Here is a 13,011-nt window from a genome sequence, read left to right as displayed (position 1 = left end):
TAGCCAGTAATTTATAGAATCTATGTGATGTAGTGCTAGCTAAAAATAGAAAAACACTGAGAGTTCAATTAAAACCTCAATCATCAATTTATGTCTTAAGATAAATATGAAGCTCTTTTGAAGTTTATAATGCTCAGTGTTGGGTGAAAGAGGCAGAATTCTGAGTTTAGATTGTCCAAGTGCTTGACTTGGTATATCTCACTTCTCTAACAGTGAATGTTTTATAATTCAAACAGTTCTCTATTTAGGTACTTGGTGAAGGATAAATAATAATTTTTGGCCACGCACAGTGGCGCATGCTTATAATCCCAGCACTCTGGGAGGCCAAGGAAGGAGGATCACTTGAGTCTAGGAGTTCGAGATCAACCTGGACAACATAGCGAGTCTCCTTCTCTACAAATAGTAAAAATAATTAGCTGAACGTCCCAGCTACTTGGGAGGCTGAGGCAGGAGGATTGCCTGAGCCCAGGAGGTTGAGGCTGCAGTGGGTGTGATCGCATCACCGCACTCCAGCCTGGGTGACAGAATGAGACCCTGTCTCAAAACAATTAATTAATTTAAAAAAATTAAATCATGATTTTTTTAAACGATCAGTTTAAGTTTACTACAATAAAATTATATTTTTCTAATTCATACAAGAGCTGAATCTTAAGCATTTGGCTTGAGAATTGATAGGCAGGGATAGGCTTAGCCTGATAAAATGCAGTGTTCTCAAGTTTAAAAAAATATATTATTAAAAGCATAAGGTATCTGTTACTGTACATTTGTATTATATTTACTAAGTATTAAGACACTATTAAAATAAGAGTCTAAATAATTTGGAATGTAAAGACTAAATCATTGTAGCTTTAGAGATGGTATGTATATGTTGCCTTTGGAATTTATTCTCCTTACTGTTTTTTGGATCCAGTCACTATCATGAGCAACATATTAAAGACATTTCTTCATATGGCCACCAGAGAGCATTAGTAGAAAGGGTAAGAAAATTGAAGTTTTTTTTTTTTTTTTCTTTTTTGAAACAAGGTCTTGCTCTGTCAGCCAAGCTGGAGTGTAGTATCACGATCATAGCTCACTGCAGCCTCAGCCTCCCAAGTAGCTGGGACTACAGGCACGCACCACCATGCCCAGCTAATTTTTTGTATTTTTTTGTAGATGGTGTCTCACTCCAATGTCCAATCTGGTCTTGAGCTCTTGGACTTAAGCAATCTTCCTGCCCTGGCCTCCCAGAGTGCTAGGATTACAGTTGTGACCCCTCGCGCCCAGCGATAATTGAACTTTTTAGAAAACTACTTAACTGGGTCAGATTTTAAGACTTGTTTCCTTCTTTACTTCCTAATATTTTTGAAGTGAAGGTGTTTTATTTTTTTTCATAGTTCTCAGTACATAATTATTTTTTTACTTTTAATTATTATGAATACATGATAGCTGTACGTATCCTAGTATTTTTACATTTAAAAAGGTAAAATATTGCTGATGTTATTTTTCTTTGGGATGTTTAAGGATGAGAAATACTACTTACGGTCACTTGGAGAAGACCCTAGAAAGGTAAGAATTCTAAATGTAAAACAGTTCCCTAAAATCTAAATGGTCGTATATATGTTAACTGGCAACACTGTAATTTTTATACTTACTGCCTGACATATTCCCTGTTCTGTCCTTTTCCATTCTTTACCCAGTGTTTTGTGCCCCTGAATAAGAAGTAAGATGATTAAAAATTGATTACTTAGTATTCAGGTAGGCCTGTAGAATCTTAGTGTTTATAGTCATCTAATCTCTATATAATAAGAAATCTCTTCTACTGTATATTTTATATGTGGCGACTCAGTTAATAAAATATTAATTTGAAATAATTATTAGAATCCTGAATAGTTCATTGTATAAGTTTTAACATGTATTCAGAGTCAAATTAGTATGGCTGCCATATTAAGGAGTAGTCCCTAAAATGATCAAATAAGATTATTTTTTCCATTTATGTCACCATTTAGTTGTTTACCCTCTCTTTTAGTCCCCTCCCTCAGTAGAATTCACAGGTTTTATGTAGGTGATGACTAGTAATGTTAGTTCAAGGTGTTGACTCCTGAATATTAGAGTGAATGACAATTGTGTAATTCTTGCTTAAAGTAGAAAGAACCTTTCTATTATTGAAGCATATTGAGCTTAACAGTAGTGATACTATTAAATCTGCGATCTTGTTACACAGCCTGGTATTTTTTCATTTGAAAGATCATATATCGGCCAGGCAAGGCAGACTCATGCCTGTAATCCCAGCCCTTTGGGAGGCTGAGGCGGGTGGATCACCTGGGGTCAGGAGTTCGAAACCAGCCTGGCCAACATGGGAAATCCCGTTTCCACTAAAAATACAAAAATTAGCTGGGCGTGGTAGGAGGTGCCTATAATCTCATCTACTTGGGGGGGGAGAGAGAGAGAGAGATCCTGTATTGGCACATGGTCACATCATAGTATTTTAAAGCAGTGAACAAAGTTTGCTTGCCCCAGTCTGCCTTAATATCATGGGGTCTAATGTGATGTTTTCTTTTCATGTTTCTGTAAATGCAGGATGTTGCAGATATCAGAAAGCAGTTTCCTTTGTTGAAAGAAGATATTAAGTTTCCAGAATTCTTCAAAGAGGAACAATTCTTTTCCAGTGTTTTTCGAATTAGTTCACCAGGATTACAACTATGGACTCATTATGATGTATGCTACATAAATGAGAAATTTAAAGCTACAATAGATCTTTTGCATTATAGATTTAACAGTCAGTTTCAACTTCCTATAGGTTATCCTAAAGATCTGTGTAATTCACTGAAACATGACTTTTGAAAATAGGTGCTGTGCATAGCAGTGATAGAGGAATGAATTATTTTGCTAATGGCAAAATAATTGGTTTCTCACATTTGTATTTCCCTGTGGTCCTATTCTTGATTCATCATCATATATATACCAAGTTTTATGAAGTGATTTTTTTTTCCATGTGAAAAATGGCCACCAGATAATGGGGGAAACTGTATTGGAAAAAGCGGTAAGCTTGTAATATGAGGAGGTATAAATGATACACATGACTCTGGCCACCCAGAGATCCATAACTCTCTGGGTCATCCAGAGTTATGTTATTCAGGAAAAAGGCTGAAGCTTGTTGAGTCATTACCAATTTTAAGAATTTGGGGATGTCTGAAGATCTTAGGATATATATATATATATGCCTTGAGAATATCAAATATCTGCTGTATTTGTAGGGCAGCAAAAATGTGTACAATATTGATATTGATCAGCCGGGCGCGGTGGCTCATGCCTGTAATTCCATCACTTTGGGAGACCAAGGTGGGCAGATCACGAGGTCAGATCGAGACCATCCTGGCTAACACGGTGAAACCCCGTCTCTACTAAAAATTTTAAAAATTAGCTGGGCGTGGTGGCGGGCATCTGTGGTCCCACTTACTCCGGATCTGAGGCAGGAGAATGGCGTGAATCCAGGAGGTGGAGCTTGCAGTAAGCTGATGGCACCATTGCACTCCAGCCTGGGCGACAGAGTGAGATTCTGTCTCAAAAAAAAAAAAATTTTGATCTTGATTATTTCTGGTGTTATTTTGTTTGCTTAAGTTTATATACACATCTATAAGCATTTTAAAAACATTAAAAATACTAGTATGGTATATGGTTTGGTGTTGGGAAGTAGAGAAACTTAAGGAAGGTAAAGGAATATCTAACAAGTTTCCAAAGAAAAAAAAATTTTAAGTTATAAATCACACTATAACATTTTATACATGTGTTTTATAATTAAGTTGAGACCCTCTTGGGAGGATTTTACCATAGTCAGTAAATCTGTAATTAAATGAAATAGACATAAACTCTTAGCATATTTTGCAGTTTTATATGAATAATATGAGAAAATCATGTGGTAATACATTTTAACTATATTCTATGATGATGATGATGCTGATGATGATGATGATTGTTGTTTTTTGAGACAGAGTCTTGCTCTTTCACCCAGGCTGGAGCGCAGTGGCACGATCCCAGCTCACTGCAACCAGTCCCTTGCAGGTTCAAGCGATTCTCATATCTCAGCTACCTGGATAGCTAGGATTACAGGCATGCACAACCACACCCGTCTAATTTTTTTTATTTTTAGTATAGATGGAGTTTTGCGATGTTGGCCAGGCTGGTCTCGAACTCCTGACTTCAAGTTATCCGCCCACTTCGACCTCCCAAAGTACTAGGATTACAGGCGTGAGCCACCGCACCCAGCCTCTATGATTATGTTTTAAATTTTGAGTAGTATCCTTTTACATAAATTATAGTAGAATATAATATATAAAGCTTTTATTATAAAATTAAGTCAGAGGAACGCTAAGTAAAGGGTTAGTACTAAAAGGAAGAATGCTTAGGTAGAAGTAAAAAATCATGAATATATCTTGCTTAGTGTTTATCTTAAATCCTTAGCTGAGAATTATGTGGCTCTGCCTTTAACATTTTTTCACAATCTATACCAAGAAAGTATACCATTACATTCATGGGAAAAGATTGCTCCAATAATAAATATATTAAGAAAATCTGTCATAAATCATACTGTTTGCAGAAAAGAAAAAAAAGAAAATCTGTGAGATTATATTCCTATAGAAATAATTTGAAAATCAAGATACCTGTAATGAAATTATGGATGAACATATGTAAAGAGTGTAGCAGTGGTTGCAGCAGTACCTTGTATTTTCCTAGCATCTGATTTTTCTAAGTGCTTTTACTCTGTTGTCTAATTTTGGGCTTATAGCATTGCTTAACAGATAGTAAATATTCACCAAGGGGAGCCTTAAATAGGCTTAACTATGCTGTCAGTTAATAGTGAGGCAAAGGCAAATAGTTTTCTGACTCCACATTTTCTAATTTGCCAAGTCTTCCCATTTTAGGGCAGTACTCCAGAAATGTCTTTAAGGCCTAGTTGTTTATAGAATACAAATGTTTTTATTGTTAGGTAACTGTAACAGTTAAGTAAAGTAAGTCAAGTCTCATTAAAGGATCGGGTTTGCAGTTAAAGTTTAGAATGCCATTGGTTCTATTTATTTGAATTTTAGATAATGATTACCCATAAGCTTTTATTGGTCTTCAGGTAATGGATAATTTGTTAATACAAGTGACAGGAAAAAAGCGTGTTGTACTCTTCAGTCCTCGAGATGCCCAGTATTTATATTTAAAAGGTATGGGATTTTTCTTTAAGTTTATATTTCTGAAGTCTGTTCAGTTACTCTTTTTGAGAAATCTCTTGATTCTTATAGGAAAAGAACACTTTAGGACTTAATTGTAATTGTATTTGTGTATATATGTAATAACAGGTTCAAATTTGACATTATCTTAATTATATTACATGGGTATCGTCATCAGAATTAAAGAGTGAGTCATTGAAAATTGTCTTAGGTGTCAGTAGCATAGTAATTCTCACAGTGTGGGTACAGTAAGTAACTGGATAGAAAAGAATAAATTTTCAAATTTATATTTGTGATTACTTTTTTTAAAATGCTAACTTTGCTGAATCTATATTATCCCTTTTTGGAATTTTTTAGGTACTAAATCAGAAGTACTGAATATAGATAACCCAGACTTGGCTAAATATCCACTTTTTTCCAAGGCTAGAAGATATGAATGTTCCCTTGAAGCTGGTGATGTATTATTCATTCCTGGTAAGATTTCTAGACCTCACTAATGTGCTATTTATAAAATGTGTATTCTGTCACTCATCCTTCATGTGATTTTTTTTTTTTTTTTTTTTTTAGTACAAACATATATTTGTTATATGTATCTGGTCCTATACGAGATGATTTTTAGACAAAACTCTGTGTGTGTGTGTGTGTGTGTGTGTGTTTAAAGCAGGCCTAGGCAAACTTATAAAACAGTCCTTGCACTTTTGGCCTATAAATTAACAGGTCTTGCACTTTTGGCCTCAAGCAATCCTCCCACCCTGAACTTTGGGAGGCTAAGGTGGGAGGATTGCTTGAGGCCAAAAGTGCAAGACCAGCATGGGCAACATAGCGAGACCCTGTCTCTACAAATATAAATAAATAAATTTAGTGAGGCATGGTGGTGTGCATCTGTAAGTCCCAGCTGCTCAGGAGGCTGAGGCAGAAGGATCTCTTGGGCCCAGGAGGTTGAGGTTGAGGAGGTTGATGCCATGGCATCATGGAATCACTGTACTCCACCCTGAGCAACAGAACAAGACCCTGTGTCTAAATAAACTAAATTAACAGTCTTGCTTTCAAGGGCAACCTATAAAAATAATACTATACTCTAAACTATTTTACTAAGTGACATCAAGTAAGACACTTTTTTTATGGCTTTTTTAAAAATTATTATTATTTTCCAGGTAAGACACTTTATATCTGGGAAAACATTATACTGGTTGGTTTAAAAAAAATTTTTTTTTTAATAATATTATACTCTATTTTATTAAATGACATCAAGTAAGACACTTTATATCTGGGAAAAGCTTATACTGATTGGTTTTGTAAATTATTTTATTTTTAAAATATTTCTGTATTTTAGAACTTTGTCACTTAAACATTTACCAAAAAAAAAGATAAATATCTTTCAAGGCCAAAACAGATGAAAGATTTCATTAAATATTAAAATGTTATAATCTCAACACCTGTAGTATCATTTGTGTACATTATTTTTCTATACAGTCTGGATTTGTGTCACTTAATTTCTTTGTTCAATTAATAGGCATTAGTTTGAAAGTCCATAAAGTTCAACACAACAAGGTAATTAACATCTGTAATTAGTACTTAAAAGTGAACTCTTGAAGATTATAAAAGTCGTAATTAAAATTAAAGGGATATGTTAACAAATTCTATTTATAATTATAGTTCCATATTTAATATATTAAGAATCATTAATACTTTTCATTGATAAAAATAATATTAATAAAGATAGATATTTGATTATTTCATTTGGGACTAGATAAATTCCTTGAAGACAAAGAACTATGTTTTGTTCATCTTTGTCTTCCCCAAAATGGCCTGATATAATATAATGGTTTTCTTTTTTTTTTTTTTTTTTTTTTTTTTGAGACGGAGTCCTACTCTGTCGCCCAGGCTTGAGTGCAGTGGCCGGATCTCAGCTCACTGCAAGCTCCGCCTCCCGGGTTTACGCCATTCTCCTGCCTCAGCCTCCCGAGTAGCTGGGACTACAGGCGCCCACCACCTCGCCTGGCTAGTTTTTTGTATTTTTTAGTAGAGACAGGGTTTCACTGTGTTAGCCAGGATGGTCTCGATCTCCTGACCTCGTGATCCGCCCGTCTCGGCCTCCCAAAGTGCTGGGATTACAGGCTTGAGCCACCGCGCCTGGCCCCAATATAATGGTTTTCATATAATCATTTATAAAAATTTGGTTGACTTTTTATTCTTATTTTCATTGAAAGCAACCCATGTATTAGTCTTCAAATCCATTGCCATCTTTTAAATTTACATTTTTGGTTTTTGTATCTCGGGAGCATGATTAAGGTCTATGTAGTTTTCCCTTATTCTTCATACAGTTGTTTTAAGAAAAAAAAAATAGAAATACTGAACATTTGCATATATTTTTAAACAAAAGCAAAATTCCTATCTTTGGGTTTAAATTCAACTGAATGGTTAGCATTTTCTTCCTATTATATTGAATAAGGGAAAAAAAAGATTCTGAAAGAAAGTGTAGTTAAGATTAAAACCATGTTTGAAAATTAGTTTTCCAAATCAAAATATGTTAAGCTTTTGTTTTTCCTTAAACACTCTTAGAATAAGTTTCTAAAATTTAAATCTCCCTTTCACAGGATTAAAAGGGTTTTTTCGTGATTAGTGTTCCATCTTTGTTATATTGTGGTATTGCTTTAGTATTCCTCTAGCACCTATATTCTGAAAATGTTTAGATTCACTTGAAAATAAAGAAGTAAACTTCCCAGTAAAAGGAAAAAAATTAATTAGGTATATAATAAAGTTTACTCATCATTTCCACCACCAAAATATTTGCTATAGTGTTGTATACTATTTATAAAGGAGCTGAAGGAAATATAAGACGATTATAATTGCATTCAAAATATAAAACGAGGAGGCTATAATGAATACGAATGTAAGCAAGTTAGAAAACCAAATTGCAGCTTGAACAGGAAGTCTTTAGGGACAAAAGTATTATAATGAATCAGAAAAGGTCAAAGATACTCCTCAAGTAATTGAAATGTTCTGTGTACCAAAAAATAAACACTTTGATGTGGTTCCATGACTCAGGAAGTATAAACAAGTAAAACACAGCCCTAGATTAGAGAACTGCAAAACAAATATATCTTTATTATGTCTTTCAAGTTTAAAGGAAAAATTGCTATTTCTAAAGGTTTTAAAAGTAAGGGTTGTGCTATTGACACTTTAAATTTGTTGGCAATTCATAAAAGTTAAAATGATTCTGTTAAAAGCCTGGAGTGTGCTAACGAAGGGATCTGGTTACAAGAATTATTTCTTACATTGGCTATATGCAATTCGTGATATTTCACTGACATTTTGGGTTTTTTTTTAACTGTAGGCTTTATTTTTAACTTGTTTTTTAAACTTTCTCCAGCTTTATGGTTCCATAATGTAATTTCTGAAGAGTTTGGAGTGGGAGTGAATATCTTTTGGAAGCACCTTCCATCTGAATGCTATGATAAGACAGATACCTATGGAAACAAAGATCCTACAGCAGCATCAAGAGCTGCACAAATTTTGGACAGAGCCTTGAAAACACTGGCCGAATTACCAGAGGAATATAGGGACTTCTATGCACGACGAATGGTCCTACACATTCAAGACAAAGCCTACAGCAAGAACTCTGAGTAAATAATGAAGTGAATGCAATGTACATCAACACTTTAGTAAGGTATAACGATATAAATTATTTTGTTAAAATAGGAAAGATACATCAGATTTACAGATTATGTAAGTATGAAGGGGTATTTGTGTGCATTCTACTTGATACAGATCGTTATAATTAAAGAATGCTGTGCTCGGACCACTATTTAACATTCAGATGCTGACCACTAAAGTCCAACTTAAAATGACTTAAAAACAGTAAGAAAATATATTGAATCACAATACATGAAATCTATTGACAGAATGGGCTGCAGTGTTTCTGATCCAGTGATTCAGTAATGTCATCAAGAACCTTGGGAGCCCGTCTCCACACCCCACCCCCTTTTCAACCACAACATTGGCATCATCCTAAGGCTGGCTACCCTCGTGGTCATGGGATGATTGCCAGTAGCAGTTGGAGCCTTGTGCATCTTCATTTACATGCAGCGGAAGAGTCAGGCTGGATTCCAGGGGCCCCGTCCTAATATGAGAAAGCTTTCCCAGAATTCATTTTCCATATCCTTAGGTCTCATTGCTCTAAAGTAACTTAGACCTGTCCATCCCTAAGCCAGTCACTGGCAAAGAGTCTAGAATAACCTTTACGGCAGTCAGGTCCACTGGAGCTGAGAGTAGAAGTGGAGACCACATGAGGGATATATGGGGGCAGAAAGGATAGTTTTTTTAAAAATCTTGGTTCTGATAGGAAAAACATGAGCAACCAACAATATTTATTACATTTGCCTAGAAGCAGAATTTTTTGAGGAACTTTAAAAAATGTACAGATACCTAGGTCCCAACTTTGTAGACGGATTCCTGTTTGGGATTTGGTATAGGAACTTAGTAGACCTCATAGGGTGTTTTGATGCATAATCAGAGCTGAGATCAACTGAACTTGATGATAGTGACTTGGATTATTAGTTTTGTGATTAGTCCAAAACAAATGTTTAATCTGATCTTGACTTTTCTTGCCACCCAGTATGTCAGGTCTGTCTTTTTTTGGTTTTCGAATGTTAGAAAATAAATGTTTTAATTTATACTTATGTCTAAACCTTAGCCTAATTAAAGATTTCCCAACTTTTTTCTCCACTTATCCCTTTTTTAAAAGAAAAAATTACTTAAAGAATGAATAAATGAGATCCTAAAAGTGTTGTCATTGAAGACAGTGAGCCATTGTGTGTGGATCTCTGCTTTTCTTTTTGTACCTAGTAATTATATTGCAGTGTCATTGAAGACCAGATAATCTTCGCTGAACATAAATGTGTTCATCTAAAGCAATCTCTTAGTACATCAATTTGGTGCATTTTAATTAGAGAAAATCATTTTCTCTATTGAAGAGAATCCATCCACTCATGTCCTATAAATTATAGTAAATAAGAAAGGAAAAGCATATAAAACATTCTGAATTTCCTAGGTGTCTTTGGAAACAGGTCAAGTTACTCAGGTGAATAAAAGTGAAAAAAGTCTCGTCAGAAAAGGAGTGATTATATTAGGCAAATTTAATTACCACATTTTGATCTTCATTACTTTAAGCAAAGCAAAGAACTTAATGATTCCTTGTCCTTCAGTAAGGAAAAAGACAAAACTCTCCTTAGTTTACACAGTATTTATGGTTTTTAATAAATCTTGTTTTTATCTTAACCAGCAAGATAATTGATACAAAGTATAAATCCAGTCATGTAGAAAACTTGGAAGTATCAATAAAACAGATTACAGTCTGTGCACTGAATATTCATCTTAATTGATTGTTTAATGGAGAAGCAAACTGTATGACCTGAGACAAAATAACATTTATCTATGAACCTTATTTTCCTCATCTTTAAAACAGAACTACAAAAATGCAGATAGATAGTTCAAGGGCAGGCACATAGTTGATGACTGGTGCTAGTTCTTCTATTTAATTATATTCTTTCTTTGCTGAGAGATTTGAGGTAGCTCTTGTTGCAGTATTAATTTTTATTTAGAAAGTTAGAGAACTTTCCTTTGGGATGTTTTAAAATTATTTCCCTGGTCATAATTTTTAATATTAGGGTCTGTTTATTTCAAATACAAAATAATCTTTTTTTCCTACTGGGTTAATCAAATGAGATGTTTGTTTTTAACGTATAAAAATATTATACAGTGTATGTTAGCGCAACTTCTCAGGATTTCTAAATCTTAGAACTTTTTTATTGAAAGAGATCTTAGAAGCCATCTAACCAACCCAGATTGCTTAATGATTGTCTGGGCTCACATAGCTATGGGTGATAGAAACTGGGATTAGTTGTGACCAGTAACTCTCCATTCTTTCTCCCTAATGTGCAGTACCTCTCCAGTACTTCTGAATAGATTACACAGCTTTTCTTTGACTAGTCTGGGGGCTTGACCTGATGCAAAATGGAATTTTTTTCCTCTGCCAACAAAATTTCTCACTGCACTGCTTGCTACACAGACAAGATTCAAAATAAAAGTAATGATGGGTCACGTGCGGTGGCTCATGCCTGTGTAATCCCAGCACTTTGGGAGGCCAAGGCGGGCAGATCACGAGGTCAGGAGATCAAGACCATCCTGGCCAACATGGTGAAACTCCATCTCTACTAATAATACAAGAATTAAATGTTACATGAAAAACATATTTGAAACTGTACTGCCATTTGTGTAAAACAAGGTACGTGGTGTGTGAACACCTTATTTGCATATGCATATAATTATCTCTAAGGATGCACAAGAAACCAGTGATAGTTACGCCTCTAAGAAGAGGTTCAACTAGGTGGGCCGATTGGAATCTGCAGTTTTGTATTATTTGGACTTTTGTTTACATTATCCTTTCAAAATACGTTGTAAAAATACTATATGCGTGAGGTGGGCGCATCATCTGAACTCGAGTTCGAGACCAGCCTGGGCAATGTGGCGAATCTTTGTCTCTACTAAAAATACAAAAAATTAGCCGGGTGTGGTGGTGTGCGCCTGTAGTCCCAGCTACTCAGGAGGCTAAGATAGGAGGATCACTTGAGCCTGGGAGGTGCAGGTTGCAGTGAGCTGGAATTGTGCTACTGCACTCCAGCGTGGGTGACAGAGTAAGACCCTGTCTCAAAAAAAAAAAAAAAAAGAAGACTATATGCAGAGCTGGGAGTGGTGGTCCACACCTGTAGTCCCAGCAACTTGGGAGGCTGAGGCAGGAGGAGCACTTGAAACCAGGAGTTCAAGTTCCTCTGTCTCAAAACAAAACTTAGCAGAGTATAATTATTAGCATTTCCATAACATTATTTGTCTTGGTATTTGAATACATTAGAATTCTATTTGTTCTGTAATTAATTTCTAACTCACTTTGATGAAATACCAAGTCAAAGGAAACAAAGTCAACAAAACTTAATTTGTATCCTTCATCCTTTTGAACAGCAGCTATGTGAACATTTGGAAAGAACCTTAGTAAGGCGGCTTTTCTATCACCTATAAAAAGTTGCCAACAGACATCAAAGGAGTTGACAAAAAAAAAAAATGCAGGAAGCTGGAAGGCAGGCCTGGATGGAATTGGAACTGTGCTGCTGTGACTCCTTTCCCCAGTGCTAAAAAATAGATGTAGTCAGGAGGAACTAACATAGATTGGCAGTCACCCATGCATCTCTGGTGTTACCTTAGTCTTGTTTCAAGCATACAAGCCACAAGTTTTTGGGTGTCTTAAACATACCTAAGTTGTAGTCCTCTCTTTTTTTTTAACTATAACTTCTAGGGTACATGTGCACAACGTGCAGGTTTGTTACATATGTATACATGTGCCATGTTGGTGTGCTGTACCCGTTAACTTGTCATTTACATTAGGTGTATCTCCTAATGCTATCCCTACCCCCTCTGCCCACCCCACGACAGGCCCCAGTGTGTGATGTAGTCTTTTTAAGTTCCATTAAACAGGATACTAAAATGACCTTTTTTGGTGACTCTGCCTGGCTCTACCACTAACTGGCTTAAAAGCTGCTGGGTCTCTGCCTTTGTAAAGAGCACATGAGTTTACAGATGAGGTCTGTCTATATCTCCTCTTATGTTTGTTTTTCTTAAAGACCTTCAAGTGAAATAAAACAAAATAGCTCTTTTATGAATACTACCTTTTGTTTTGTACTTTACCTCATAAGCTTTAATGTATTAAAAAACATTTCTATACCAACATGCTGGGACTTTGTATTGTCTGTCCTATATCCTTATTGCC

At 35.3% G+C, this 13,011-nt stretch overlaps 1 protein-coding gene across 1 annotated transcript in view; it reads left to right on the top strand.

Moving 5' to 3' along the window:
• TYW5 (tRNA-yW synthesizing protein 5) overlaps positions 1–12,971 on the top strand; it is a 26,723-nt gene extending 13,752 nt beyond the window's left edge. Inside the window, exons 4-8 of the mRNA XM_025404746.1 lie at positions 1,501–1,545; positions 2,557–2,694; positions 5,099–5,186; positions 5,550–5,666; positions 8,566–12,971. Of these exons, the coding sequence (XP_025260531.1) occupies positions 1,501–1,545; positions 2,557–2,694; positions 5,099–5,186; positions 5,550–5,666; positions 8,566–8,822 (645 nt within the window). The 3' untranslated portion in view covers positions 8,823–12,971. The remainder of the gene's footprint in view (positions 1–1,500; positions 1,546–2,556; positions 2,695–5,098; positions 5,187–5,549; positions 5,667–8,565) is intronic.
• The last annotated feature ends 40 nt before the right edge of the window (positions 12,972–13,011 follow it).

The sequence above is a fragment of the Theropithecus gelada genome, chromosome 12, assembly GCF_003255815.1.
Source record: "Theropithecus gelada isolate Dixy chromosome 12, Tgel_1.0, whole genome shotgun sequence".
Taxonomy (NCBI): Eukaryota; Metazoa; Chordata; class Mammalia; order Primates; family Cercopithecidae; genus Theropithecus; species Theropithecus gelada.
Note: the sequence above shows the minus strand (reverse complement) of the source record. Positions and strands in the feature narration are given on the sequence as shown.